At 33.7% G+C, this 11,986-nt stretch overlaps 1 protein-coding gene across 1 annotated transcript in view; it reads left to right on the top strand.

Moving 5' to 3' along the window:
• The first annotated feature begins 2,084 nt into the window (after positions 1-2,084).
• The window catches only part of LOC146160761 (unconventional myosin-Va-like), a 28,325-nt gene continuing 18,423 nt past the window's right edge, over positions 2,085-11,986 (top strand). The window contains exons 1-16 of the mRNA XM_083385422.1: positions 2,085-2,239; positions 2,545-2,667; positions 2,904-3,075; positions 3,260-3,404; positions 3,939-4,095; positions 4,857-5,000; positions 5,177-5,258; positions 6,737-6,844; positions 6,909-7,021; positions 7,993-8,124; positions 8,225-8,358; positions 8,768-8,849; positions 9,929-10,069; positions 10,177-10,307; positions 10,419-10,497; positions 11,107-11,109. Coding sequence (XP_083241548.1) covers positions 2,213-2,239; positions 2,545-2,667; positions 2,904-3,075; positions 3,260-3,404; positions 3,939-4,095; positions 4,857-5,000; positions 5,177-5,258; positions 6,737-6,844; positions 6,909-7,021; positions 7,993-8,124; positions 8,225-8,358; positions 8,768-8,849; positions 9,929-10,069; positions 10,177-10,307; positions 10,419-10,497; positions 11,107-11,109 — 1,773 coding nt within the window. The 5' untranslated portion in view covers positions 2,085-2,212. The remainder of the gene's footprint in view (positions 2,240-2,544; positions 2,668-2,903; positions 3,076-3,259; positions 3,405-3,938; positions 4,096-4,856; positions 5,001-5,176; positions 5,259-6,736; positions 6,845-6,908; positions 7,022-7,992; positions 8,125-8,224; positions 8,359-8,767; positions 8,850-9,928; positions 10,070-10,176; positions 10,308-10,418; positions 10,498-11,106; positions 11,110-11,986) is intronic.

The raw sequence follows: 11,986 nt of genomic DNA, 5'->3' as shown, positions 1-11,986 counted from the left end.
AGTTTGTTATTCTTTCTGAAAAAAGTTTAGACTACCACCCATTACAATAGAACGCTTTAAACCAAGGATTCCCCTTTTCCCTTAATTTGAAGTTGTTTTGACTGTGTGATATGTTATGCAAGGGAAATGTAGGATTCTTGTTTTAAAGGGCATGCAAGTTTTTAGGGTAACTTAAAAACAATATGTCACAAAACAATTAGTCTAAAAATACCAGCTGTTCTCCAACGACCTAAAGTGTAAAATGCAGATGAAACCCAGTTAAATTGGTGTAGCTCGAAAAGCTGTGTTTATTTGGTTTAAATGGGAACTTTTACAATTAAGGCTGTGATGCATTGGGCACATAAAAGAGATTCACATAATTGATCAGTACTAGGATTCCTCTTTTTCCCGGATTTTTTCACTTCCGGGAAACGGGATTGAAAAATGAAACTTCCCGGGATTCCCGGGAATCCCAACAAAAAAACTATGCATAAAATTACGTCATTTTGACGTTTGTATTTTATTTTAGCTCCAAACATTTAGTTAGGCTCATTTATGGGCGTTCTTTCACTTATGTACGTGAAAAGTTATGCAAAAAATCAAAACAAAGAAATACCGCATACCATAACGCATATTGTTTGGGTTAGGGTGCGGGCTCGCGTTTGGGTGAGGGTGGGTCACATAAGTATTATTATGTTTATTGTTAATAATAACGCTTGACCCACCCTCACTCCAATGCTAACACGCAGTCCCGCATTCTAACCTAAATAATTTGCGTTGTGGTAAGCCGTATTTAAAGACCGTTTTTTTTTTATTAATTTATACGTTCATAACTGAAAGAGAGCCAGACCTTCTCTAATACGAGTCAGGACCCTTATTTGTTTTTATTTAAAAAAAAGCGCATGCATGACGCATTTTTTTGGTTGGAATATATTTAATTAGGTTTTTCTGCTGGTAAGCGCAAATAAAACAAATGAGGCTACGACATTAGCATGGTTGGTAATATTTTTTTCTTTATATTAGTCAAAAACGGCAATATTTTTAAAGTTTTGCTAGGTTGCCGAATACCCGGGATTATGGTACACCGAAAAGCCATCGCAGACTCGCCGAATCTGTCGATCTATGATGCAAGCAGAGCAAGCCAGAAAAACAACTGGCCTGCAGTGAGGTTCGAACTCACGACCTACGGTCAAGCCGGGACCGTCACTCTACCAACTGAGCTATGCAGGCTCAGAGAGGAGCGAGTCGAGAAACAACCATGCGCCAATACTTGCACATTTTGTTAGTACAAGCAACTTCACACTGGGGGATCATCAGTCCGTATCAATCAATGAAAGACACACACAAACATATGTGTTTAATAACATCTGTGATCTAGCCCCTCGGAAGTTGCTTTATGACCAACGATTACGGCTTCCGTATCAATAGTACACCTGTTTTTCTGGCTTGCTCTGCTTGCATTATAGATCGACAGATTCGGCGAGTCTGCGATGGCTTTTCGGTGTACTATTGATACGGAAGCCGTAATCGTTGGTCATAAAGCAACTTCCGAGGGGCTAGATCACAGATGTTATTAAACACATATGTTTGTGTGTGTCTTTCATTACCCGGGATTATCTCGGGATTCGGGATTGTTAATTGGCGGGAAATCCCGGGAATTTTCCGTCGAAACATTCGCTAACGGTTTTCAGTATAGTACTCTATTTTCAGCTGTTCAAATTTTACAAATAACGTTATTACAGCCGCGCAAATTTGGGCGAAAATGTCATTAGAGCCGCGCAAGTTCAAGCTGCAAAATCGTTTCCATCGCGCAAAATCTAAAGTTTCCAATCTAATATCAGTATAAGCTAGAAGGTATTTGCAAAAATATACTTTGGCGTGCCTGGCCAGCTGCCTCTATGGATTTGCCACTCGGTATGTGATACTAAACTGCACTTTGACCTCACAAGAAGCATAATCGTTTGTACCACGCCCTATCACATCTATTCTTTTGATTCACATGAATATTGGCGCACAAATATAACATCTGTACTTTAGGGAACCATTCCATACCGTCCAGTGCTTCTCTTGTTTTATGCTATATTGTTTTAATATTTAGATTAGCAATTTAATATGTTTAAATATATAATTTCCATGACTAGTTGCTAAACTAAAAGAAAGATGGTGTTATCTTATAACAAAAAATAATGCTCAATTTTGACCTGTCAAAGTTGCACTGTTACCTGCTATCATCATGAGCACAATTGAATTATATACAAAGGTAATATTGAATTATATATATTAGAATGTAGTGCTTGATAAGGTTTTACTATTTTAAAGTGTGCTTTGAGGATTTTTAATGTGACTACATACCACCTTGTTCCACAAAAAGCGGTAATTTGTCTAAAGTTAAGAATCTCTATTTAATCAATTACCATTTCTTACTATATATTGAACTAATAAGTTGAACCTCAAAACAAGTTACAATGTGAGCACTCTTTTATTTGTGAGAAAAACAGGACCTTTGCACACAACATACTGGAAGCCACTCCTTTAAAGGTACTAACATATCAAATATGTTTTAAGGATGCAAGGGTATGGATTCCAGATAAGGAAAATGTTTGGAGGGCAGCCTCACTTCAGGGCAATTACAATGAGGGCGATAAGGAAATCAAAGTACTCCTTGAGCCACTCGAAGGAGAAGATATTGTAAGTGGGGATTATATTATATTTATAAAGGAATTTTTTTGAATGGTGTTTTCTGTATATATTCCATAATTATTTTTAACTATATTTTGTATAGTTTTACTTGGATTGAACAATGTGTATTGTTTTTGCTAGTTGTTTTAAAACAATGTTGTCTGAGGTAATAATACTTTGTACATCATACTTGACAAAAATAGTATGTTTTTTTCACAAAAATAAATTTTCACATTCCTGTTTAGTCTGAAACAAAAGTAGTAAAAATCACTAAAGAAGGCTTACCACCCTTGAGGAATCCGGAAATACTGGTTGGTGAAAATGACCTTACCTCACTCAGTTATCTTCATGAGCCGGCTGTTTTATACAACCTCCAAATTCGTTTTGTAGAACGAAATGCAATTTATACCTATTGTGGTAAGTAAACGTTCTTTTTTCGTTACCAATCATTTGTTTTAAATTTATATACACCTTTTTAAATGTGAAAAACTTAAGTTGTTTGTTTCATGGTTTTACAGTTCAAGAGTTAAAAAAAATATTTTTTTATCATATTGATTTTATTGTAACAACTATTCTTTTATTTAATAACATGTGTGCTTAGGGATTGTTTTGGTCGCAATTAACCCTTATGAAGACCTAGCCATCTACTCCAATGATTTTATACAACTTTATTCGGGCCGAAATATGGGTGAAATGGATCCTCACATATTTGCGATTGCTGAAGAAGCATTTAAGCAGATGTCAAGGTGATTTTAAAGGCTTTTGTTCTTAACCTAACTTAAAAGCTATGTCATGACTCAAACAAATTAACTGTTTATCCAATTAGTTACACATGTCATGCTTTTCAACATTTTATTATGTTAGCACTTAGGTGACATTAAACGCATTACTAAAACTAATACTCTTTAACTAATAAAAGTTTAAGAATGAGAAATATATAACTTTTTAGTAAACTTACTGCTATAGTTAAAACATGTGCCAAGCATTTACACTTGAAAGAAGCACCCCAGAATAATGTATTCCTATAGGCCCCCACAGTATGAGGGTGCCATATTTTTTAGGTTTTTAAAATCATTAATACCAATAAACAGCCCAAGGATAAATGTTGTCTTAAACTATCAGTCAAGTGTTTCTAATATTATACCATTTTGTTACAGGAATTTATTTCTAAAATCATTTTGAATATTTTTTATTTTATTTGCAATAATATTCACACTTTAATGGCTTTTGCAGCAACAGTAATCAAATGGTTAATTCTATTGATTTTTCAACTCCCACAGGGAAGAGAAAAACCAGTCTATTATTGTAACTGGAGAGTCTGGTGCTGGCAAAACTGTATCAGCCAAATATGCAATGCGTTACTTTGCCTCAGTTGGTGGATCAAGTGAAGAGTCTACCATTGAACAAAAAGTACTTGCATCTAATCCTATTATGGAGGTAATAAAGTGACCTTCTCTCTTAACCTTCAGACTGTAGCCAGAGCTTTGTCTTAGCCTCTGTGGGATTTTGTTGTTGACCAAGTTAGCCTAATTGAATGTTTGAAAAGATAATTAATACCTATTTGTTCTTGCGCCACTTTGAAAAATATGTATAACCAACAAATTTAATTACACGTGAACATGGAGTTATGGCAAAAATCAATTAATTAGGCAAAGTTTGTTGCAATACCCTATTTTTTATTTAAAATATAGATTTATGGTATTCTGGTTATTCCCTATAATATAAACCACAGAAAGTTGGTACATAAGTTATACCATCCTAAATTCTCGTCGACCCATTTAAAAAGCACTTTCCTTATCTCGAATTAATGACAATTGAGTCTGCCCGCCTTGTATGTAAAGCATTTTATGTAATTAAAAAATCAAAGTTCTTTATTTTCTGAAATTCTGTACAAGCTGGCAAACCAGTACTCTATGCAAACAATCTTGGACATCTGTTGTCAGACATTGTCTTATAAAATATGTATGACAAACAGTTAAGACTGAGTGTACCCAAGTTCTTTTGCACATTAATAGTACAAAATAGAAAATCTCCAAGTCATTTACAATAATGCAGATCTTTCGTTTCAAAATTCGTTTTTGTAACAATTATGAGCAACAAAGCTGCTTTGTTAACTGAAGCCACATAACTTTTTTTGGCAAACGTTATCAAATGATAGATTGGAGGAGTAACTACTATGTAAATACTGGGCTTTTTAGGCTATTGGCAATGCAAAGACGACACGAAATGACAACAGTAGCCGCTTTGGAAAATATATTCAAATTGGATTTAACAGAAGGTATCACATAATTGGAGCCAACATGAGGACATATTTACTTGAAAAATCCAGAGTCGTTTCACAGGTGTGGTGAAATATCCAAAAGTTAAAACCTCATTATTGTCATACTTTGTATTTGGGCCAGTGTTTAATTGTACATAATGCTAATGTTGTTTCAAGGCGTGCAGTTACATTATAGAAATCATGTTTGCTTTCATCAGATATTTGCACAATTTAAACTGAAATTATTATGTTTCACAGGCACCAGAAGAAAGAAATTACCACATATTTTATCAACTTTGTTCTTGCTCTGATTTGCCACAGTTCAAACCACTTAAACTTTGTATGTCAATAATTTAATATTAATATAAATATGTCTGTATAGATTTCTTTAAGCTTAAATTTTACCCAATTATAATATATTTATCAAACTACTTGGGTTCTGCAGTTGGATAAAAAAGATTTAAAAAAACATATTAGAAACAAATTAAATACTTTAATAACAGTAGCTAGTTGCATTTGCATCTTCTAATGCTTGTTTTTAACTAATAACAGTTCACCAAACAGGGGCGTATCCAGAAATCCAAAAAGGGGGGGTCCCGAATTTTCAACTTCGGGAATTCCCCGTTTTTCCGTCTCACGTAAATGACGTCATAAAATATTGACAGATATGACGTCATAAAACAGCGATTGTAATGACGTCATAAATAATAAAAAAAATTATAAGAAACAGCCAATTAACGTCCAGCAAAAGCAAACTTTTAGACGCAAAACACAACGTCACACGTACATCGCTGACACTCCTGCCAGGCGCCAGCTGCGAAACCGCTTAGTGTACAATCGTTAACTTCAGGAGAAAAACGAAAACAAGTCCATGAAATATATGTGATCGATTTTGGTAAATCCATTTACGGGACTACGTTAAGTTAAAGCACGTCTTTCGCCACCTGCAATACCAAACGAAGATCGCTTTTCCCCGGTGTTATTTCATTAGCGCAACATCTGCAAAAACGGCACTTCAATAGTTAATCTAGTTCAGTGTTTTTAACCTTTTTAACTGAGTTCAGACCTGGCGAGCGAAGCAAGCGCGATATTTTTTGGGGGGGAAAATGGCATTGTTTAAAATTTCTTGCAAGTTTTTATTACATTGCCGAAAATAAAAACAAAGGAAATGTTGAAAAATATATGTCAAATATTTTTGAATACGTTTTCCGTTTGGCCGCGAGGCACTTGGCAGCCTAATCTAGTTCAATAGACAGCATCAAAACGTTTTGCGCGAAAAATTTTCGCACTTACGTAGTTAAAATAATCAAAAAGTATTTAAAATGGACTCGTGTATAGTTTGTTAAAGAGGCAGCGGGCCCGATGAATTACAGCGACCGCTTGATTGACTGTTATTAATTGTCGAACACCCACTTGTTCATCAGCCAACCCGAACGAATAACGAAAGTCGAAAGACAAAAAAATATCCTGCGTTTACGGTCGACCAAACAAGAAACGAAAAAGGATACGCCACTGTGATACGCCACTGTCACCAAACCCTTTTATAAACATAGTAAATCCCATTACGAGTAAAAATAATGTATTTGAGGTTGAATTTGATCAAATTTAGTTCTTTAATTTCAAAACAGCAAATTTTAAACCTTTTGTTCATGTGTTTTTGTTGCTGTTATATTTCATTTTAATGTAAGAAGTATTCCTTAAGTTTCACATTCAGTTGGCACACCTTGTGTGTGAGAAAATCATTTAAACCAGAAAATAGAACATTTATTTTTTTATTTTATGCTCTTTACAAGTTTAATTAAACATTTTCATTTTTAGTGCCAGCTGATAGCTTCGAGTATCTTCGTAATGGAAACTGCATCAGCATTGATGGAGTCAATGATAGGAATGAGTTTCAGGAGACTGTGCATGCCCTGACACTGTTAGGTATTCTATTTGTACTTGATATTTTTTTGCTTGCAATTAACACGTTAGAAATTGTACATTTTAGGTGTAAGCAGCAAATACCAGTCACTGTTGTTCCGAATCATCTCAGCCATTCTTCACATGGGAAACATAGACATCTTGGAAGGTGCAAAAGGAGATGATACATGTGTTGTACAGGTTTGTGTGTTACCTATTTTCTTTATAAAAGATAAAAACCTTTGCCTATGTTTTGATATACACAAAGTATGTGAAACTGCGACATCCACATATTGTCTGTTGTGTCACTTATTTGTGACTGGACAAAATTCATTTTAGTATAAACTTAATGTATGTTTATAATCATAGTTAGGCCAGTGCTCTTCGACCTTTTTTGGTTTGGTGAACCCTTAAAGTTGTTGTGACGAACTCATGCACCCTGTTTGCTTAAAAAGGTAAACTGAGGTAAAAAACGGTATGAAAAATCATTATGCATATCAATATCATAATGTCAATTTAACCGAGCGAATCTGTGGCAGCTTTACACACTGTCGGTGAGAGTTTGATTGTGGCTGCAAGCTGCTTGCGAGTACTATTGTATGTCATAAAACAGCTTTCAAACAAACTTTAGAAAATAGCAAAGAGACTATTTAAGGACTGTTTTGTCAATAAATTAATGGTTCATTGAAAGTTTGTGATGCACCCTTGTATACATTTTCGTAGTGGTGCACCCCATGCTTATTTTGGTGCAACCTATGGTTCACCGTGCACACCGATTGAAGAGCACTGGTCTGGGCACCAAACTTTCAAAATTCAAGGGCGTTATTTAGGCTAAAAAAAGGCACTAGGGTGAAAATAATCCTCAAAACGATACTTACTGGATACACAAATATTCGCGCAAAGGGCAAAAGAAATACATGTATGTAGTTGAAATGCCCATGTGGGGAACAGCCTCGTGATAAAAAGGTTAATAATTACATTGGCAAGCCCTGTCAAAAATTTAGGGCGACAAAAAACGCTCTTTTAAAAATACAGAATTTTACTTTTTTGAGTTTTAATTTTATAACCTTTTGCAATTTTACAATCAAAACAATTCAGTGAACAACTATAAAAATGCAAAACTTTTGCCTTTTAAGCGTTGATCTTATTTTTTGTTTGAAAAATTATTTCAGTTGGAGGATGAGCATCTTAATACAATGTGCGACTTGTTGGGAATTGAAGCCAAGCAAATGGCACAGTGGTTGTGCAATAAGAAAATTACTACCATGGCTGAAGTGTTGGTGACTCCCCTGACGTTAGACCAGGTTATACTATTATAATTGTCCATATGTATTTTAAGTGATAAATGCTTTTAATTGAATATGGCATTATCAACAGCATAGCTTACTTATGTCGCTTTTTTAGGCCCTAGTCTGTAGAGATGCTCTTGCTAAGCACATGTACTCCAAGCTGTTCGAATGGATTGTCAACAAAGTTAATGTGGCACTGGTCAGCCCAACCAAAGAACATTCTTTTATCGGTGTACTGGATATTTATGGGTATGTATATGTATAATCATGTTTATTTTTTATATTTTCTGAGATAAATTTATTAATAATCATATGGATGTGCGACTGAAGAAAGGTCCTTTGTCATAATACCTATTAAACATTTTTTTGTTAAATCACTGTCTGGTGGCTGGAAATTATAACTCACAATTTGGTGTTCATCTAAAAATGCTGGACTGCGTTTTAACACTAAATGCCTGGATGCTGTAATTAATTTCAAATTAAATTTATTGATGTCAATTGCCGTATAATGTTAAACTTAGATATGTTAACTACTGTTTAACATTTAATTGCTTGTTACATTGTATATTTGCCATTATTACCCACCTAACTAATGGGGCCATTTTTGCATGCACTCACACTGCTCACATGGTTTTGCACTTTCTACTCAAAATGCCAGGTTCGAAACATTTGAAGTGAACAGCTTCGAACAGTTTTGCATAAACTATGCGAACGAAAAACTGCAACAGCAATTTTGCCAGGTAAAGAAATCTAAAAAAAAGTTGTGATTTGTGATTTTCTGCATTAACTTATTTATATTTTATTTACCTTAACTTTTCTTAACAACATAACAATGTATGGACTAGTAACCTTTAAAAAATATTTAACAACTAATTTGTTTTATGTGGTGTTTTCTGTGTAAATTGATGTTCTTTGGTATTTTTTGCAATAAATTTAAAACTTTAAAATAACATCTTAAAGCCTATACTTTGCTTTCACATTTATTATCTTTTATGTGTTAGATCTAATGTTCACAACCCTTGAATTTTTATTATTCCTAGATTAAACTCAAACTGAATTCCCAGTAGAGTGTTTCTCAATTGTTCACATGCAACAAATTTTAGCCAACCACCTCTTTAGGGTAAAGTTTCGAAAATAAGCTCCTCTATTGTGATGCACTTACCCATGTTAAGCACGCCTTTTGTTCACATTCGTTTTTGCCTGCTATCCCAGGGCTTGTCGAGTATCGTTTTATATTTAACAAACTGGTCATTATTTCACCATTAAGCTACTTTAATTCTATTTTTTATTTTGCTTGCTCAACTAAAGGTTCATAACCATAGCCCACATTTACTTGGAAAATAGCGTGGTTGCAGATGTTTTATCCATATGTGTATGTACTTAAAAATAAGCACAAACTACTGTTTATCATATCATTTACACCATTCTATACATGTGTTATCACTTTTTTTTATAAACAATCTAATTACTTATTTCACATGCTTTAAAAACATAATACAATAAATATGTTGTAAGTTGTAATACAACAAATTATATGTTGTAAGTGCGTTACCCATGTATGCACAGTTTGGTTCAGACAAAACAAATTTAAAGGTCATAATCATTATAAAAGTTAAATTTTTTGACTATTCTTTGGATTTCCGCCAATTTTTCTGGTTGCTATGTTGAAATGGGCATTATATTGATGAACATAACAGTGTTTATTGTCTGCTCTTATATCTGTTAGCAGGAAATTAATTGGTAAACAAATGACTAAATGTACAGCGTATTTATTGAAGTGCTTTTTTCTGACATTATTTTGTTCAACTTCTTCCAACAGCATGTTTTCAAACTGGAGCAGGAAGAATATGTCAGAGAAGAAATTGAGTGGAAGTTTATTGATTTCTATGATAATCAACCTTGCATTGATTTAATCGAAAGTAAACTTGGAATTCTGGATTTATTAAACGATGAATGCAGGGTAAAACCGACATGTTACAGATTTTATAAAAACATGCTTTAAGTAAAAAAGCTAACATAATAAGAATAGAGGGTTTCATGTACGAAATTTTTGTTCCAAATATGCAGATGCCCAAAGGTAGCGACCAGTCTTGGGCCCAAAAACTTTACACCAAGCATCTCAAGACATCTAAACACTTTGACAAGTCGAAATTATCTAACACATCATTTTTTGTTGTTCACTTTGCTGACAAAGTCAGGTACAGACTTTTATATATTTTTATATTAATTTAGCAACCTGTTTGGGATGCTGCTCTTTATATGAATAACATGTCTTTGATTGACTCATATGCACATTATGTTTTAACTAGATATGAAATTGAGAGTTTTTTGGAAAAGAATCGTGACACTGTTCAAGAGGAACAGATAAACATCCTGAAAGCAAGCCAGGTATTGTAAACTTTTTTTTTCAAACTGAGATGCAAGAGGTTTTGTCTAATTTTTTATGTCAACAATAATTTTGACAAAACCACCTAAATTGTCAGTCATAAAAATGTTACTCAAAATTAAAAGGCAAATTCCTGCTTCTAACTCTTTGGCTTCTTTAAATAATCGATTGGCCATTCAAGCTGTCCCATGCCATAGTGAGATTTCCAGTTAGTTGTTAAATGCCAGTGACATGAAGTCCAGCGTGACACAAAATATTATTTTTGTAAAGCATTATTGTATGGTTCCAAGCATTATTTGGTAACTTATTGAACATCAATAGCTGGCGGTTTCCTGTTTATCTAGAAATAAAGCGCCTACTAACTTCAAAGAGATAATTTAGCTGGTCAGTGTCACTATGTAGATTGCTTTCTAGGATTTATGTGCAAAACCATTTCTTTTTTTACTGCGGATAAAACTATTAACCTATGTCCAAATTGTTAAAAAATATCCACTTTACATATTTATATATATGTTTAATTTATTCTCTTTGTAACATATGGTTTATCAAAATCGAAAGATTATCTGTGATTGTATTTACTTTTTGCTTCCTGATGCAATGGAACTCAACAGAAGGTAACTTGGCATGTAGCACTTGCAAATTTGGTCTTAGCACTTGCATGTGTTTTTACTTCTTGTTTTTGCTGCAGTGCTAACTCCTATTTTGTTATAGCCTGGATAACATGTTTACCTTGAAATCTTACCCCAAACCAAACATTAGGAAACTTTATGTTCATCATACATACCACTTGTATTACTTGAATTTATTGTAAAAAAATAAAACATTGCTGTTTTATAACTGTGCCTGGCATTACTATTTATTTGACCGTTTTGTTTCCTCTGTGTTTCAGTGGTTCTTAACATGTTGGTAATTGCCCTTTAAGGGATTTTAAATGCTATATTTTAACTCTGAAAAGCAAAAAGTAAAATCCAGCCTTCAGTTCAAATTATCCAAAAGTTTTATGTTAATTGAAATACATATTATTAGGTCATTCTAGTACTTTTTATCAATTCACTGATGGCAATTTTACTGATGGTTAAGTTTTTAATTTTAAAGATTTAATTGGAACCAATTTTATTTTCGCGGGAAAGTGGTATGAAAATTGATAAGAACCCCTGCTTTATATGGTGCTACCATGTTGGTAAAACAAGTACACTTTTATGTTATCAATTTACTAACCCTATTGGTAAAGTTTTTCCTTGAAATATAACAACCACTGTTTCATTCAATTTATCCAACGCAAATTAATCGATTTATTTGCTACTGACATGCTCCAAACTAGATTTGTTGTTACTTTCCATGCACTTGGCAGCATTTTAGCTATGTTTTTGTGATGCAGAATGTTGTGCAACATGTTTACTTAGTACTTAACATTTGTTTATATTGCGCATTTAATACTTGTATGCTACACATTGCATGACGTTCATGCACATTTTACGGAAATGTTCCACT

This window comes from Ascidiella aspersa, chromosome 3, assembly GCF_963924565.1.
Source record: "Ascidiella aspersa chromosome 3, kaAscAspe10.2, whole genome shotgun sequence".
NCBI classification, from domain to species: Eukaryota; Metazoa; Chordata; class Ascidiacea; order Phlebobranchia; family Ascidiidae; genus Ascidiella; species Ascidiella aspersa.
Note: the sequence above shows the minus strand (reverse complement) of the source record. Positions and strands in the feature narration are given on the sequence as shown.